The sequence below is a fragment of the Lissotriton vulgaris genome, chromosome 4_1 (genome assembly GCF_964263255.1).
Source record: "Lissotriton vulgaris chromosome 4_1, aLisVul1.2, whole genome shotgun sequence".
Taxonomy (NCBI): Eukaryota; Metazoa; Chordata; class Amphibia; order Caudata; family Salamandridae; genus Lissotriton; species Lissotriton vulgaris.
In genome coordinates, this window is record NC_141691.1 from 416436734 (window position 1) to 416456869 (window position 20136).

The 20136-nt window shown below is 41.9% G+C and overlaps 1 protein-coding gene across 5 annotated transcripts in view; it reads left to right on the plus strand.

The window, feature by feature from the left end:
* The window catches only part of PCDH19 (protocadherin 19), a 212906-nt gene that overhangs the window by 128462 nt on the left and 64308 nt on the right, over window positions 1-20136 (plus strand). For 3 of the 5 annotated variants that reach the window (XM_086918816.1, XM_086918818.1, XM_086918820.1), the window contains one exon: window positions 11345-11517. In XM_086918816.1, coding sequence (XP_086774942.1) covers window positions 11345-11517 — 173 coding nt within the window. The remainder of the gene's footprint in view (window positions 1-11344; window positions 11518-20136) is intronic. The other 2 variants (XM_086918817.1, XM_086918819.1) reach the window with 1 other exon arrangement.

Here is a 20136-nt window from a genome sequence, read left to right on the forward strand (position 1 = left end):
ACCAGTCACAATGTGATGTGTTGCTCTTAAAGGTAATCAAAAAGAGCTCGCTGTGCTAGTAAGTCTCATGTAGTGCGTGTCAGAAAAACATATCAGTGCCTTGGGTGGGGCCCGATGATGAAGCATGCCACCAACTAGGTTGGTGGGTGGGGCCTTCATAAAAACTATTATGTTTTTCTGACACACACTGCATGAGCCTTACTAGCACAGCTAGCTCTTTTTGATTATCATTATAATCCTACAGGGAAGTGAACTAGCTGCTTCTGTTCCTCACTCTCCTTTTGATACATATCATTTGCTTTTAAAGGTGCCACCCATCCTCACCCTCTGCCTTCCTGGTGAATCTTTCAGCGGATGGGTGTATCTTTGAATAGCCAAGAAGGTGTTCTCGTATGTGAGGGATCCATTTTTTGTGGGTGCGCCAGCTGCTAGCTACACCTGCCACATATAAGCACATTTGCTGCTGATTATGGTAGCCCTTACATTTTGTGGTGCATGGTGGGACTCTATTCTAGCCCCAAAGACCCTTTGCCTTCTCCTTGTGCAGACTCCTGAAGGACACTATGCCCTTTACCCGAATAATTTTGTGACTTCTTTTATAGTTTTGCAACTGGAATGTGAAATTCGCTAACTCTGAGAGTTTTGTGTTTTTACGTTTCCAAACACTTGACAACAAGGATAAGTTTTGTCTGATACGTTGTACATAGGAATAATTTTCCAGTGTTAATATTTCGCAATTTTCAATATGGTGGTGAAGCAAAAATCTGTAATCGTTCATGGAAAGAAAGTGTTTTTGTATCACTTATAATGTTTGGCTTCTCTGCACAAAACGTTTTAGCAATATATACACACTGGTAAGTTTGATCTTGGAAAGTTTGTAGAGATTGGTAAAGAAGGTGGGAATGTGGAAATAATGATTTCTCTTTCAAATTCTAATAAGGAATGTATTGTTAAGCATACCATAAAAAATAATGTGTAGATTGGAACTGAATCTCAATATTACTCTAATCTGCAGTTCATTTGGATCGGCAGAAATCTGTCTAGAATCTTTTGAAAATAAAGTTAACATACAAGATACTGGGATCATAGCCCCTAGAAATGACATACGTGAGGACCAGACCTTGCCTTGCAGGGACTGTGATTAGTGGCAATATGTATAGACAATGACTGAAGGCCTGCCGTGGACGGGAGCAGAGCAAGCCCTGGTGGTACTGTAGAGAGGGGAACATCCTTTACAACGCGGTAATGACACCGCAGTGCCATTACAACGCGGGTTTCACAATGCAAGTCGTTAGCACAACTTGCGCTGGAGGGCGCTCTAGGCTAAGGAATAGTAGATTTTCTATTCCAGCTCCATCCCTACTGTACGTAGGCATGTGTTGGAATAGTAAATCTTACTATTCCTAAGTCCAGCACCCTACAGCGCAAGTCATGGTAACGACTTGCATTGTAAAACCTGCGTTGTGATGGTCTGCTGTGTTTTATACCGCATTGTACCTTCATACCTCCTGTAGAGAGAGATAGTCCACATAGAGTGTACCTCATAGCCATGTCCTTCTTAATGTGCATGCATTACATACCCTGTGAGTGCTGTGGGGAGGCATGCTTCATATATAGACCATGGTCTGTGGTCCTCACCGGGGCCAGTTTCCACATGTGATAACCTGCAGGTACTGAGGATACGGGTACAACATGACCAAATGCCTTGCCTGGTACAAGGTGCCACAATACTTCAGACATGCTTAATGTCAGAAGGCATGTCCAATTGCTTCAGGTTTTGCAGTGTGTATCTTGGTCAGTGGGGACATGAGTTGTGGCTGCAGACCATTCCCTGCAGGTACAAAGGGCAGTGGTTTATATATATATATATATATATATATATATATATATATATATATATATATATATATATATATATATATATATATATATATATATATATAATGTAAAAATGAGGTGTTATTTCATGTAAGCATCTGTGCACGTTGCCCCCGTGCTTTAAAAGAACTGCTTTAAAATGAGAACGTCCACAATACAATGATAGTAATAAATGAGCCCTTAGCTTTGCACCTTTTTTGAGTAAATTCTAACCACCACCATCCACACTTAGTCTGCACTCGTTTGCTCATCCTTTCTGCATCCCAAACAATGCTCTAACACTGCCAGGGATGTTCCCCCTTCAGACTCACCTCCACTCAATAAGTCACGCTATGCACAACCTGCACAACCTGCTCTGCAATTTGAGCAATGCTTTTCTACCCTCAACCATGATCAACAGAAGCCAAGCTCTCTTGAGTCCTGCTCTATCCCCCTGAAGCATCCTTTTCTTATCCTGAAACGACACCCCGCTCTCCCTATGCCACGAGTATGCCCCTTTAATCATATAATGCAGTGAGAAATGTGCTCTAAGTGCTTAGGCAAACAAATGATAGCCAAGGTGACAGAGGATGGGAGAAAGGGTGGATTCTGAGGAACAGGGGAAAGAAGGCTGAGGTGTACATGTTATGGTAGGCAACGCTTTCTCAGATGAAATAATATGGAGGACTGATGAGTAATCAAGCAAAGTTAAGGTACAGATAGTTCGGTTTGAACTATAGATTTGATTGTTTTTATTGAAGAAGTTGAACTCTGATATGAACATTATGTCCAATGAGAAGAAGGTATAAGGTTTGCTCCATTTTAGCCAAATATACAACCACTATATGAGGATTCGTGAATTTGGTAGTGAGCCACGCCCTTTTCACCTTCATCGCTCTCTGAATGCATTGAGACTTGATTTGCCCATCCACAGATATGCACATATTTTGTTCTGAGTGAAAGAATGGAAGGGACATCCTATTTATATTTGTTGAAGCAACTCAAGTAGGTCACACAGAAATAATTGTACTTCAACTGTGCTGATTATGGACAATGTAGGTGGGGTGCTCAGGGATACAGGTTTCTAGACCCAAGTACATCTACCATTGTACACGGACATCATCCTGGGAGCATATCAAGCATTGTAGAAGCATAATCAACCATGATAGCTCTCACCTGGGTTTGGCAATAAATTCAGCACTTGTCAACTATATCAAAAGAAAAAAACAAGAAAATATATGTCTGTCCAGAGTATAAAAATAAGAGCCCATCCTGTAACCGGGAGTCAGGGGGCCCGAGAAACACTGCTTATTTTAAACTATATGTATCATCCAAAAACACTAAAGAAACAGTGAAGTAACGTAAGTCGTGAGACATTATGGTTCTGTAATAAAATCATCTCAGTACTTTAATGGAAAATCCTTCAGTTGAAGGACTGGTATAGTAGGAATTCAAAACCTAAAAACTTGTAGTATCACAGTTGTGGTGAGCTATGGAACTCCCGACACCACGAATGACATTAATGATGTCATCTCATCACATATGATATTGTCAGTGATATTACTGATGACACCGTTCATGTCTGTGCGCTGTATTCCCCATCTGCTCATGACTGCATCAATTCAACCCTTAAACGAAAGACTCTGGGGCATATTAGCAAGAACCTCGTTAAAATTATCGCTGTTTTAGCGACAGGAAACTGCCACTAAAACAGCGATAATGGACTTGCTAATATGCGTTATAGAATTCCAATAGAAGCCCAGGTTAGATGTCGTTCACATCTAACCTCGGCTTCTATTGGAATTCTATAACGCATATTAGCAAGCCCATTATAGCTGTTTTAGCAGCAGTTTCCTGCCGCTAAAACGGCGATAATTTTAATGACGTTCTTGCTAATATGCCCCAAGCATCCTTAGATAGAGCTTTGCATGTTGACTGAAGACGTCTGGACCTTAAAACTCTTTTTTACTATGCCATTAGGTATCCTCAGGGATTGCCCTGCTGCCAGGAAGACATGAATTTGCATTTGTTTTTAAAACATTGTGTTACTTTTATGCCACCGTTTTGGTATCTGTGTATTCTTGACTTGTCAGAACCATCACTTTAGCATAATACTTGTAAGCTGGGGAAAGATGAAATATGTATTTCCAGTCAATTCAAAACGAGATCATTGCTGCATGGGCGCTGTCAGCTACAATGCATGGGTCACATTAAAATAGGGTACCTTTTACAGGACAATAACTCCTTATATATGCAGGAACATTGAAGACGTTTTAGAGCCCAGTCCTTTAAATGTATGATTTGAAAATGCTAAGCAATGTAAACAGAAGCATATGGCGGTGGAAGAAAGCTGTCTCAGATTTCAGCAGGTTCCAAAATGAGGCTGAAGAAAAACCAAAAACCTATGGGTGTAATGGCAAACCATATGGATTCCTGTACAGGCTGTGAAACATGAGTCCAGGTTTGAATCTTGATCATTCAACGTGAAGCTCTTCAGTATAGAAACCAAGGCACCGAAGACAGATACAGGCATTGATGCGCCACCACCCTCCCACCTTCTGCATACTGCAATACAAGTCATTTGGTAGGATCTAAAGATACCGCTGTCAGCAGGGATTATGTTGCTTGTGTACATTCTGATAAAACAACACTGAAAGCCTTCTCTCTGTGTACCCCAGAGTGTCTTCTGGAAGGAAACCTTCCCTTAAGCCACAGAAATTCACACATTCCCTTGAACAAGTTCTTATGACAATACTCAAATTGTCCTAATCACCAAGACCTAGATTCAAGCTCAAAGCTATCAATAACGTGAGCACACGTATGGCCAAGTTTGACAACTACAGCGGATCCAGTTTGGGTTTCTAATCTGCAGATATGAGTGCACATTGTGGCCTTGTTGTAGCACCACTGCCCCAGGGTGCTCCGTGTGTAGTTCACTCCTCCCAGATAGACTCTTTGTTCGTCTTAATTCAGAAACAACCTTAAGCTGAGCCTGACATGCTTTAACCCTGCCTTACGGTGACTCCTTCCTGCTGCAGCAAAGATGATCGTTTCAGAAATAATCTTGTTGCACGGCCATGGGACCCACCACTGACCTTAGTGCCAATTTGAGCCGCTGGGTGGTCGCTAACTAGCAGAAACCGAGCTTGGGGGATGCCTGTTCATTATTGGAATGTGCCTGAAGTCACGTTATAATATGCCCTGCCTCGGCGCAGTCATGCCCCAGGGCACACATACCTGACCCAGTAACCACAGCCGCCTGTCAGCCTGCTTGTGCTGACTCCACAGACCCTATGCATGAGGACAATGGTCTCATTACCATGCACCGTGCACCACATTTTAGAAATTCGCTCCCACATTTTGAAAAAGTATCTGTGTGGGGAACAGAAATTAACTTATCATTTCCAGACGCCTGGCCCTGCTTTCCAGGGTAACATCGAAAAACTTCTGTACCCAATAATAATGCACTGGAAAATATGTGTCTGAAATTCAACGTCTTGTCGACAATGTTCCACCTTTTCTTGCGAGTCCAGTTTCAGAGACATGAGTTATTGTTGCCTAATTAGCACTGACCACATGTCAACATCCACAATTTCCTGTCATATTCACTTCTTGCATGTTCTGAAAGTTATCAGATTCGTCATCTCCTATTGCACAAAAGTCTGCCGTTAAAACCTAGTGGTGTACCACGAAGATTCCCGTGATTACTGGCCTCTCTGACCCTTCATGTCTACCTCCAGCATGTTCTGACTTCATCGGACACACACATCTTGTTTCCTGCACCCAAAGTAAAAGGCTTGTGACAGGACCTGCCTTTCTTAAACTCAACCTAAAGCAATTTGGAGACAACTCTCTGCCTCTTGTTACTTCATTTTTCCATATATAACCATGTTGAGTATTTAGTTTATTATTTTATTTCTTTAAACTAATTTGCGTTGCTCCAAGAGGACACTGGCGATTTCTGAATAGTTTTGGACTATATATAAACATGTAGAAGAGACAAGAACAAAAGACAAGACGAACTCATTTTCACATACTGGTACATTTTGACACAAGAGAGCAAATTACGCAGAATATTAACACAGACTATAGACTGTCTTAGGTATTTCAAGTGTAACAACTTTAGTTTAAAATTTCGTTTTCCGTGATCGCCTGTTCAGGATGCACCTCACATGTTCCCAGTAGTTCAGTTCTAAAGATTTCCACAGCTGGCGACACTCTAATTGGTATTGTAAAGGCATGTTTAATCCGCTCATACATAGCTTGTTAAATTGCAAGAGCCTTTTTCTGGCATGTGTTTGACACGGTGTCTGTTTCTACTTGTAGAATGTGCAGAATCTCAGTCGTTGGTCTAACTTGCAGAGTGGAGCAGGCTTAGTCACATTCTTCAATGCACTTAATTTTCAGAACTGATGCACGAATCGTACTGATCCACTAATAAATATCATTCACAGGTATCAATTGACTGACAAGGTAATATAACCTGACATCTGCCCATCCCAGTCTCAGTCCACCCTTCAAGGGAAAGGTGTGGCGCGGCGGACAGAGCGGCTGACTCCAGAGCGCGGGCTCATGGTTTGATGACTGGCGGCAGCTCATCTCAGCATTATATGACTCTGGGCAATAGCTCACTTAATCTCCCCGACTGCCCCCAGTGCCTTAAAACCCTTAATGGATGATATGTTCGCACTTTACAAATAGGAATTAGTTACTATTCATAGGGTGAAAATACGTACCTCCAGAATGTAATACAAGCTTGATTTCCCATCTATAGGAATACATTGATTGCTGTTCGGAAATATGTCTCTGGAATTGTGTAAGGGAAATGTTGCAACATATAGAGCAAACAGGGAAGCGGCATCATTTTAAACAATGCCCCCTCGCTAGCGAAATTGAGGGGCAGGGGGCTCCGTGCCTCCATGTCTTGTCTAACACAGGAGAGCAGGGGTCCTACATTAAGATCTCATGCTTGTATGAGAGTCAAAGCAATGAACATTTTGCAATTTTTAATTGCTCATTTGCTATCTGCAATGTGCGTGTTTCTGTGGACTCCTGTTACTGGCTTGAATATTGATTGACTTTACCAAATGTACTGTGAGTCCAGCGACCTATCCATAAACCCTCAGCATCTGTATCACTCTGGGCCGGGAGGATACTGGATCTTGTATGTGTAACAGATGTCATCTGCATATAACAAGATTCTGTCCTATTGTGATGTGCCCCATTTAAAGTCACCTATCTGGGCGTCGAATCAAATCCACTCCTTCAATGGCTCAGTAGTTATTGCAAATAGAAGGGGTGAGAGGGGACATTCCTGCCTCATTCCTCTTTATATAGGAAAGGAAAACAGACGGTTCCATTAATCCTAAATATCACCCAAATGTCAGTAAAGAAAAGCCAAATATATCTCGGGAAAAGTGACCAAACGTTTATTCAGTCAAACAATACAAACATGAACATGAAATCCATTGAGGCAGGGACCCTCCCGTCACTGCAACTCCAGGACAGGTCAAAGGCGGAATTAGCCTCCTCTAGCTTTTTTGTATGCTGCGGCATGGCACCATTTTGATCCCAGTGTATTAAGGGTCATATGACTGTAACCAGTCTGTTGGGAAAGACCTTATCAGAATGTTTGCCTCTATATTGATCAGGGAAACAGATTGATATTAGGTGCAGTTCATCGTGGTTTGTCATGGTTTAAGGATAACTGACATTGTAGCACCTCAGAGGTCATATGGCAGGAGGCTTGCTATGAATGCCTCCTCATAAAGTATTAATAGAGAGGTAAGTAGGTGTGATGCATATTTGTTAACCCGTTCAGCGTGGCGCAAATTCCCTGCGCTGTGCTGAACGTTCCATTGGGCCTATGGAACCATGACGGAACGGTTCCGTCATGAGCACAGGCCAACCGACGCTCATGACGGAACCGTTCCGTCATGAGCATGGAACGGGTTAAAGGACTTCAGGGCAAAGACAATCAGGCCCAGAGTTTTTCAGGTGACCAACATCTTTATCACTTCCATGACCTCCTCGTCTGGTGTGGGTTAGTCTAACATTTCCCTATCTGCCTTTGAGAGTCATCAGAGTATTAGGTCACTTATTATAGGATCATGGGTCTCAATCAATGGGCGACGTCTAGCTTCATACAATGTGTGAGAATAAGTGGCAAATGCCTGAGCTAAGTGGCTGAGGTCATTCAATATAAGTCTCTTTGATATTGTTGCGAATTGTAACCTGGCTGTATATATTTTTCCTAGAGGAGGACTTGTGCTGAGGTGAGTAGTATGTAAACTCCTTTCCGTCTGGGTGTATGGTTCTCCAAATTGGTATCAGTCCTAGTGACTGTGCATATTCCATTAGCGCATAGATCCAGTGGTGTGTTGGTGAATCTCTATTATCCATGACAGGATCCATAGCTGAGTTGATTTCACTTCCCACAATGGTTACCGTTAATAGAAATGACAGCAACAGCTCAGAGACCGCCCTCATTGTTGTGTCTATCAGTGCTGGTGGCACATATTGATTAACAAACAGCCATTGCAGCTCCCCCATCGTGCATTCAACTGCAAAACACCTACCCAGCATGTTGTTAGGAGCCTGAGCCATTGTGACTTGGACAGGGATCGGCTTATGTATAAGGATCACTTCACCTCAAGAGTTGTTACTAAAACCCGAAGTGATCGATCCACGCATAGCCATTCCAAGCTAAAAACAGGTAAATGGTACCAAGTAGGTGAGTCTCCTGCAGGAAGACCACCTGTGGTGCATAACGTTTGAGGTGATGAAAGATTGTCCCTTCTTGATGTATGTATTGAGGCGATCACAGGAGAGAAGACTAAATGTATCCTCGGATACCCTCATATCCGCAGTGCAGTGTGGTCAACTTGATCCTCCACGACTCACTGCTAAAAATAAATACATAACAACAAATTAAACTAGAAAAGCCAGTGATGCCAACTCCCTCCCACTAAATTGAAGCATGTGTCATCCCTCACAAATTCCTAATCATAGCTTGGGAGATGTGGAAGGAGAGGTGGTCTGAGTGACTACCATAGCAGGATCTAGTGCCAAGCCAGCCCTAAATGTCACAATCCAATCAGTCTTGTTGCCCAAGACCATCCTTTCCCTTTCTCATCCTACACCCCATGCACAATAGATTAGGTGAATGTAACAAAGAATATCATAAGCTATTCAGAATTAGGATTGTTGAGTGTATTGGTCCGAGTGGGGGGCCCCAGCTTAGCAGGCCCTTCATTGTCAATGTCATCTGAGTCTGTACTAGTCAGTCATTTATTTCTTCACCCAGCTCCCTTTGAAAGGCCTTCCCTCCTCCTTCCCTCCTGGTGGTGATTTGGCTCATCCCCTCCTCGTGATGCACCTCTGGTGCGTGGGGCCAACAGGTCAGGTCTATGGGATTGCACATTTCAAGCCAGTCAAACATATCTTGCAGCTTTTAAACAAAGCACATTTTATTGGCATGAAGAACCTTCAGTTTTGCAGGAAACAGGAGCATATAGGTGATCCGCATTGCTTTTAGGTTCCCTTTCACTGCCAAAAATGATCTCTTGCTGTTTTTGCACTTGTGTCATATAAACTGGAAAAATGCTTAAAAAACAGGCTTGTTGAATTATTGCATCCTGGTCTGTGTAGTACAGAAAGCGGATAATAATCGGTCATTGTATTTGATTATTTAAAGGTTTAGAACCTCCAGGTTCCACACCCAGATGCCTTCTCAGTGGTTCCTCATCTTCCGAGCAAGTGGGCTTCTATGACCCACATAACTTCAGGACCTGCATATCCAGTCCAATCTGGATATCAACTCGATCCCCATGCTCTTACCTTGTTGCCGGATATGGGAGACGTTATATACCCCTAGTCACAATTGTTCTCTTTTCCTGGAACTGGCCCTTAACTTTCATCAGTAGAAGCTGCGATTTAGGCTTGTTGAATGCAGAGAGGGTGATGATATCTCCCTAGTCGCCGGGCACCCAGGCCACAGACAAGTAGATTTGGCATCCGACTCACCCTGCCCATCAAAAGCCCTCCTTCTTGCTTGCTCCCAGTGTCCTCCGTGGTAACGGTCCCATGGTAATGTCGCTCGGAGTTACTCTGATATCCTGATGACAGTTCTGCCTTCCCCTTGCCTCAGAGGTTTCAGAGGGTGTCTTCAGCCTCAGGGATCCTCTGTTGCAGGAAAAAGGCTACCGGGTTGGTAAGAATATTGCTGGATCAGAGAGCGCTATGCAGAGATCTCTCAGGACACATCCCCGACCTTATGTGTCATGAGTAGGTTTCTTCTACAATATCAAGTCGGTTGAGACTCCAAGCAATAGGGTTACACCTCCAAAGGTGATTTAAGATGAGATGAATGGTCAAAAGACTGTCACCCCACTGGAATACACGCAACAGTGGTAACCCAAACATTTGTCAACTCCACATGGGTTTGGAAGGCAGGTCTCAATCCTATTCAGATGGCAAACCCTCCACTCATTCCACACCACGTTTACTCTAAGGGCACATAGACGGAGATCATTCCCGTAGATCCCCATAACACCTTGGGCTAAACTTCAACCACAGACATGTTCTGCACCAAATCACTAAGAGGTCAAGTAATAGGTGAAGATGGAATTTGATTAAAAAAGCATAATTTGGCAAAAACTAGGTAGCTCCATCTTCATACATAGGTAACATCGAATGATTAAATACTGAATTTTATTAGCTTGTGAACAGGGCGTTTTTTTATGTCACTGAAGCGCGGGCCAGGTCTTTTGGTTACTGAGCAGATCGCCATATGGCAATTCGTTTACGAAATTTTCAAATTACTGCACCTTTGCCAAACACATTAGTATTTCCACGACATAACCCAACTGAATTAAGACTGTTCATTGAAGGTGCTTAATCCCCAACATCTATTTATATTCTTCCCTCTTTTTAAATAAGAATATCAAACATTGATAACAAACACTGCCAGCCAGCACTCCTGAACATTGACGGCATTTGAAACCACTATATCATTTTGCAAATGGGATTTTTCTTTTAACCTCTAACATTAAGGCTCTGCCTTTACAGCATCATTCAATATTGACATTACTGACGAATGTTAATATGATTGAGGAATGCAGTAATTCACTCAAGTATCCAGCTCTTGTGAGCTGCTGTGAGGGATCAGTGGATTTCAGAACAGAAAGATGAATTATGCTCCATTTGTGGGGAGGCTACCATGTGAAATGCTTCAGTCAGTGGCAAAACAAGCTTTCCAGGGCCCACATCTTGCAATTAAGATAAACTAGTGGAGCTGGGAGCGCTCCCGAGTGAATTTGTTATTTGATGTGATTAAATTCAGGCTATTTATAAAACAGATTGTTTTTAGAATAATTCGGTCAGCCTTACGTTTTGCGGGAGGTATGAGAAATAATTTGCCTGACCAAGAAAGACTTTATCTGATTGGATTTGACAAAAGAGTAAATCACTGTTCTCCTTAACCCAGCAGTTCCACATTCAAGGACTTGGAGGGAAACAGTCTGAAGGACAGTGGTCACGAGGAGAGTGACCAGACTGACAGCGAACATGACGTCCAGCGGGGCCTGTACTCGGACACAGCCGTCAACGATGTGCTGAACACCAGTGTGACCTCCATGGGATCTCAGCTGCCAGAACAAGGTACGTTACACTAAGGTTCCCTCCACAATTCTTCTTTGGAAGAAACCATGTTTTATGAAATTAATGGAAAACGGATACCTTCTGATATGTGGCATGATCTTTAAAGCATGCTTAAAACTGTAGCATGTTCAGAGAATGCTGCTTACTAATCTCTGTAATTTACATTGAAATGCTGGTTTTAGAAACTCATTTTGCTGTTAACATTTTTTTCTAAAAGGACTCAGAGGATGTCCAAAGTTTTATATGAGGGTTAGGATACAGCTGATATTGGCCTCTGCAACTTGAAAATTGGTTGATCTCACACAAGAACATATGTCACCAATAGGTGTTGACCAGAAATGGGGTGGGAACCTCAGGGACAGGAAAGATCAATTTCAAATTGATTCCCGTATTTTCTTTTAGATTTATTAGAGTACTGAGTGCTATTCCTGATAAAATTACAGCTGTCAGCGCTCTTATGGAACGAGGTTTCAGTTGTAAACTTACTACCATGCATACTTAAACACTACTGCATTGATTACCACGTGCATGTATCCTGGTAAGATCCCCTTCAGACAGCCAGAAAGACAAATCGTATGAAGGAATAATAAAAAGAGAACAAAAATCCAAGAGTTTTATAGACATGTCTGAATTTATTTTAAATTATTTTTGCGTTGAACCAAAATGAAGGCATGTTCAAAGTCCTGTGAATCACAGACAAAAGTCCATTTGACTCTAAGATTTAATTTGCACTTGAGCACACATGTGGTTTTTAATGTCTTACTGGTGCAAACATCCAATGCAAGCTCTCTGTCTTTTTCAATTATTCAATTAAGAAGTATGAATCCCGCTCCGTGCTTGGGCTCAGTGAAGCCTCGGGGTGCTTGGATGTGCCTAGCGATAAGCTGCCGCGGCGGGAGACCCCGCTGTTGGAAGATTTCGGAATGGTGAAGAAAAATTCTCTGATGATGTACACTAGTCTTGAATTCTTTCATTTTATTCACTGTAAACATCATTAGAGCTCTTTGTTTTGATTCCATAAATGAGACAATTGATGAAAAAAGTTTCAGCGGGAGGGTTTCCAGAGGCAAATTCATCAAGCTTTCCAGCATGCTGAATAGAGAATAAGTGCTGCTGGATTTATTTACAATATCAACAGATACGTTTATGTATTCAAATGAGAAGATATTTGAGTTACAGAGCTGCATGTAGATCACCTTACCATCAGCTCCATGCCTACAGCAAAAACCCACATTACAAGTGAGTGAGTGCGCGCACTCATGCAGTGCACACTACGGCCAAATATCTCTTGCTACTGGTAATTATGAGCACCTTTGTATTATCAGTGTCACTCGCTAAGTATGAATAAAAAGCTCTAAACTTTGAATAGATACATTGGGGCATATTACCAAGCAATAGCGATAATTATCGCTATTGCTTGATTAGAGACAAAAATTTACCGCTGAGCTGCGGCGATTTTTACTGCAAATAAACCTTGGAATACCAAGGTTTATCGCAAATGCGATAAAAATCGCCGCAATGCATGAATATCGCTGAAAAGTCAGCGATATTCATGCATTACCGAGCTAATGCTCTTAGCCATGTTATCCACCTCCCATTGGATAACATGGCTAAGAACTGCTCAGGACAGGTGTTAGCTTTTGGAGATATTCGCGCTTAGCACGAATATCTCAAAAAGTTGGTAATAGGAGATAGCGATGTTAGCGACTGTTTTCAGTCGCTAACATCTTGGCACGCCCACTTTGCATGTCATTAGTGATAAATATCACTGACATGCAAAGTGGGGCCCAAGATGGTCGCTATCTCCTACTAGTTGTCGCTAACTGGTGTTAGCGAGAGCTAGGTAATAGGGAGATCATTTTATCTCCGCTTTCTTGGCTTTTAAAGCCAAAAAAGCAGAGATAAACCGCCTTGATAATATGCCCCCTGATTCTTTCATTGTTCTAGGACAATCAAACCTATTGAGAATGATCGAGTCAGTGAATGCGTTCCTATTATATTATAAACATTGTGTACACAGATTCATGTAATATGTACTGCAGTGTATAGTTTAGTATCAGCACAGTTGTCAACTTTAGGAAGTTTCACATACATTTATGGGCTTGGTTCCAGTGGTGGCTTGCATAGGGCGTGCTGCGGGGGTGGTGTGCCGGGGCGGGGGAGGGGCAGGTGGGGGGGATAGTAAACTCGGACATAAGACATAATAATTACGTTGCTCCATTCCGTCGTGTCTGAGTTTACTACACCCCCACTCTGCACCTCCCCCACCCAACCTCCCCGCAGCATGTCCTATGCGAGCCGCCACTGCTTGGTACACAAAATTGCAAATATATAAGCAAATAATTTGCTTTGCATATCGCATGTGCATCGCAAATTCGACCACTTGAGATTTAATAGATAAGCATGTCATCTTGCAATTTCCTGTTCTCTTCCCACTAAGCAGTGACAAGTAAGTGGGACATTTGACCTCCTATGGAAAGTTAAAACTGTAACACATTTATAACTAATATGAGTCCATCTATCATTCCCTTGAAGTTCATCTACATTTTCCTGCTATGATTGTATTACACAATGCAGTTACTTGAGAACAGTTTGTACATGAACTTATACGGTCACATCCTCTTTCATATGGAAGATTATGCTGTTCTCTTTGCACAGGCTCTCTTCATGTGTGCTGGTCATAATCCTAAATGAATCGTTCGAGCATGGATTGGAATAATAATCCCCCATAGCTTTCCCATCCCCTTTGATGTCTCATAACTGCGTAACTTATTGGACTTACAAGCATTAAAGATAGATTCTCGTCGTCATGATACACATTTTTAGACCTTTTTTCAGCTTTTATCGAGATTGTTCGAGGGTTGTAGCATGAGTCACGCAGACATTTTAGTAATGTTAGCATCAAAGCTATGTCTCTTTACATGCTCTGCCCTATGGTGAGCTCCAGCTCGAATTTGGGTAAACAAAAATCATGTTTGAATAAAACAATTGCATATGGTAGTGGTCCTGAAATGATCCTAAATATATTAACTGTTGCCATCCGGTATTTTTACTGTGCTCTGTGCAAGGTTCGAGTCAAAGTGTTTAGATATATAAAACTTTTCGTAATGTTCCATCTTGTGGCTGTAATATTTTCTTCTTTGAGCCTGTATCGGAAGAGGGAGACATGGGCCAGCATTTGATTAGGCATGCTCTGCACTAGCTGCTTTTTCCTATCCATCCCAAGTAGAAGTTTGGTTTAGAGGGTATTAGAAATGGAGGTCTGTAGTTGGCAGATAGGGACCCTTGCGTCTAGTCAGGGTAAGGCGGATAAACACTTTAGATAACCCCCGCTCACCCCCTGGGTAGCTTGGCAGGAGCAGACAGTCTTATCCCAAAGGCAATGTGTAAAGTATTTGTACTCAAAACACACAGTAATACAGTGATAACACTACAAATGGACACCACACAGGTTTAAAAAAATAAGGTATCTTTATCTAAACTCAACAAGACCAAAAAAACACAAATCCAACATACATGTAATAAGAAATGACTTTTCAAAGGTTTCAAGTAACTTGCTCCATAGAAAACTATGGATGCATGATTCTACACAAAGTACCTGTAGATGCGTCAAAATTCACATGGTCAAACAGTCGCAGGGATCGGAAGCATTGAGAAACAAAGAGATGCATCTGTTCCTGACACCTTGGGGAGGCGATGCAACAGTTCTGCTGCACGCAGGAGGAGTGATGGGTCGAATCTGTTCTGTTGGAGGAAGTGATGCGTCAACTCCAAGATGATTTTGGTCTGCAGGTGATGTGCTGGGAAAACTTGCTGCACAAGTGCGATGCGTGGAAATTTGGGATGTGTCGGTGATCGATGCATCGGTTTCTTCAGCCGTGATTCCTCAATGCATCGGTTCTTGCAGCCGCAACAGGCGCTGCATCAGCTCAGCAGCTGAGCTACAATGCGTGGAGATTCTTCTTGCACAGCGGTGCTGCGCCGGGATAAACAGCCGTAAGAAGAGCAATGTATACATTTCTTCAGGTTTCTTCCAGCTCCCAACAGCAGGAACAACCTACAGAGGCCTACAACTTGAATAGGCACCTCCTGGCAGGTCATAACCCTCAGCAGCAGAGTTCATGGGAGCTGGGGGTGAAGTCATTGTGTCTCAGAGACTTCAGAACAGGAGACCAGCACACACAGGCCCTTGGAGATCTTCTTCAAGCAGGTTCAGAGCATAGTTCCAGTCTTTGTCCTTTCCTTGGTAGAAACATCAACTGCAGACCAACCCCACACAATACAGCTCTTCTCCCTGGCAAAAGTTCCTTTTGAGTCCAGAAGTAATCTGAAGTTATTGCATTGAAGGTCTACTTCTTATGTCCAATATTGTCTTTATTCTCTGTTGAGCCAGGGTCTCTGAGCCCAGTCCAAACCAGTCTCTAAGCAAAGGGTTTTTAGAAGACAGGGTGTGTGGGCGCTCTGCTATGTAACACAAATTCAAATAAAATAGAAGTTAATTGGTGCTACTGGGAGAGGGGATAAGCCCTATAACCCCACAATTTATGTGAGGGAGAATCCCTCACAATATACAAAATTCTAACCAGACCTAGGCACACAACAAGATAATAAACAGTATGTAGTATTTGTTACAATAGTTCGATTCAATCAAGAAAGATCCATAATCATGCTGCAGTAGTGTTGCTGTATCTTCAATTCAATTTTCAATGAGGCAAAACAGAAACCAACTGACACGTGTTTCGTCGCATGTGGAATGTGGAATGTGATTCTGCAACTTCCTTAGGGCTGAATAGCGAGGTTTAACTCCTTGTAATCACGCTGCCAGTGATAATTCCAATCCGGATGGATGTGAGAATGGCTTTAGGTGAGTCTTGAAATGGCCAAATCCTAGGCAGCTCTGGATCATAAATCGGTTAATTGAAAATGCCAGAATAAAGCTTCAGCCTGTTCGGCTCTCTTTGGAAGTTCGCCTCTCTGTCCACATGAACAATAGCATTGGCATAGCTTTAGGTTTTCTTTGATGAAAAGATCCAACTGATGGAAAAATGAGAAAACTTGGTCAATATCTTGAAGACATTCTTGCCTTATATACTCAGCAGAGGGTAACTGTACAATCGGTTGATAAGTAAGCTTTAGGCAATTTACATTAATAATCAGACAACTGGCAATTTAATAATAAAGGAATGTGAAGTGGGTAAAGCACACCTGTGATTGGCCTTCCAAACGTCCTAAACTTTTATCTAACCAGCAGATTTGGTAATCATTGAAAGTGATGGGGTGTTACTGATCAAAATAACGAAGTGACTAAACTTCACTGAAGGGTTCAGTGGTGTCCAGATAGCATGTAGGTAGTTAAGGGACAATCGCCAAAACGTAAAATAGTACCATGGCTTGCCAAACAAACTTGACTATTCCCAAGTGTGTTGGAGGTTCACCAGTGCCAGAAAACATTAGCACTATGGTCTCAAAATGTTGCATTTTTAGCAAAATTTCCCTAAACAGATATCTAATTCTATATGTAATCTAGTCAGATCGAAAAAAATCTCATGTAGCCTATGAATTTTCATAGAATATTTCTTAAGGACTTCCTTTAATTTTTGTATCCTTCCTCAAACACATATTATCTCAGTCATATAATATATCCGATACTCTCATTGGAAAAAAGCGTTTTTGGAAAAATAAAAAGATTACACACAGTCTTATAGGGCAGAGGCTCAAGTAGAAATGTTGATAATCCCTCAACTGTCTGCTTGAAATATGCATTAGTTCCAATCCAGTACTGCCCATTTTGATCATTCTGCTTGTTTTGATAGCATTGAAAACTCACATACACGAACACTTCAGGTTAGTATATATATTAAGTGTAGTTTAAAATGATTTGGGTGCTTTCAAACATGCCGATGGAGTGATTTTCTATTGTGCCTATTGACTTGCGCTGCATATTGTCTTCTTCGTTAGCTCGCTGTCCACCTATAGCATGCCACTGCTTTCCTCTTCTGAACCGTGCATTCACTGTTGTGAGGTAAATGAAGCGGTATCTGGAGTGGGAGCCTTCAAGGGGTCAAACACTCAGGTCTATTGATGCATTGAATATTTGAACAGAGGCTTCTCCAAAAATGAGTTGCTTGGCGGTTTAAAGCATACTCGATTAAAGATACCGTTTAACACTATGGGGAAATGGTTCGATGAAAAGTAATGCATAGCTGATTTATATCTGGGTGGTGTGTATACACTGTCGCAGCAGTGACAGAATATACATAGAGCTAAAATAACGGTATGCCCGCCATATTTAAATGCGGACAGACAGTAGGTTTAATCGTGGCGGAAACTACTCAGTGTCTACCATGATTTTCCCATGATTAAACCCCTCTAACAGCTCTGCAAAGTATGGGCCATCCGAGGCAGACCTCTAATTCCCTACTTAAGTTAGATAGGATGAATTAAAGGTCAGTTTTCACTGCCCGTCACTGCAAGGAAAACGCAGGTGAGAGGACTCCCACAGCAAGGGAAGCATTTTCTTTTTCATTTTCAAAAAGAAAATCCTGCTTTGCAATTTTCTTTTTGAAAACAAAAAAGGGAACAGTTTGGTGCAGTGCTCTGTCATGTTGACTAAGCCCTGCACCTGCCAATGTTTTAGAAATGAGCACCAGCTTGGCAGTAATTTCTAAATTTGGTGGACCGCAACTCCATCAGGTCGACATGGTAATTTACTCCATCTCCCTGTCCGTCTGCCGTTATACCTGACAGAGAAACTGTCCGTCTGCCGTTATACAAATTAGCCCCTATGACTATTGCAAACCTCTGATGGTTTTAATCTGGTATGGCAAAAAGTCCAGTCATTTTACTGGTACTGCCTGTTCTGTTGGCTCTCTGGGGAAATGTCCATACATTTAATCGACTGCTTTCATGTATGCAGTTTTGATGTTTGATGGCACAGAATACTGAGTATGGGCCACAAGGTAACTTCATGACATTAAGGTTCGGAGGAGTTACATACTGTTGTTGCTTGACTAATGTGCGTTTCGTATGTAAGCCTGTAGGGCTGAAAAAGCAAATGTTTTTGACACTGAGGGCTATGTCATACCCATCCAAAATACACACATGTCTACAGTGGCTTTTATGCAGGCAAACAATTGGCTACATTAGATTATGTGTTTCTACACAATAAGCTATATGTGATGGGATTTTGTAAATTAGGAGGCTCTGACAGGTATCCAGCATGACTGCATAATTTATTTAAGTATGGTTAATTGTATAGCGAGAAGCCGCCCAAAAGCAAATGTAGCCTCACAGAAGGACCCCATATGGCTCAGAATGCACCCGACGCAAATAGTAAAAACCATGAAGTGTGCACTATCAATTTAGTGGAATAGGGAAAAAATCCATTCCCATGTTCTGAAGGAAAACGTATTCTAATTTTTAGTGCGGATTTTTTTGTGCTGAATGTGCCTATTACAAGGACAGTTTTACTACAAATATGCAAAACCGAATACTACATCGGCTGAGCTGAAAATCAATTATGTGCTTAAAATACCGTTCTGAATACGGTGCTAAAGCTCATCCAACCATCCATCGAGCCAGTCATCCAGCCATCCAAATAGAGTTATCAATAGAAATCTATAGCTCGATATTTAAATACATATAGTTATTGATTTAGATGTATAGCTTATGATAAATAATAGCAGGCCAAACATAATAGAATGGAAATAAACATAGAAAAATTATTATGGTCTAGCGGTATGCATAGTTTGGCCACTTCTCCCCTATACGGATGAATAGCAGACGGTGAGTGAGAAGAGGACCTTGTCTCTTGGTTTTTTTTCCAACATGAGTGTGGGCGTTTGGAAGTTGCCTATGGAGTCTATTATAGCAGAACATCCTTAGGTGGAAAAGCAGTCCATGCCATTGAGTTAGAGCACTGGATACTTTTTGCACTAATCACGGATTCTACGCGCTTGTGGGTTTATGCTTCCAGCTGTACTTCCTGAATTGCATATATTGTGATATGCCACATGGGTCCCAGTGCAAATCTTGGTGAATCACCTACAGTGTCCCACATATACACATCTTCCAAAAAGCAAGAGCAGTATTGTGTAGGATATTGAATTTGCAGATGAAATAGAGAAATAAAGTGCGCGTGAGGACTGGTTGATTATATGTGGTGGTTGTGTGCACTGCTGAACCATATTACCCTTTCATAAGGTCTAATAGAATCAGTTGAAACCACTTCAATAAAATGGCTGTCCTCCTTCATTTGTAAAACTAGCACACTTTTCGATGGAGGCACTGTTGCTTTTTTCTTTCTACCTTTTGGTTCTTTATTGCTTCTGCTCTGTCACTTTGTGCCTTCAAGGCAGGATAACTTATTTGCTTCTTGATTTCTTGTCAGATGGCAAGGGCTTTTAGGTCAGCGAAATGCCACATGTTGAAATGGCAGCGCCTAGTGTCAAATATGTCCAGTTCCGGAGAAACAAGGACATGATCAAAGACACTGCCTCAGGCGCAATTGCTGCTATTTAAAATGTCAAGTGGGTTCCTATCCTGTAAATTCAATTGATAAGAAATGTATTATTTGGTAACAATAGCTCGTTGGTTCTATTATGTACATAATTTTGAATC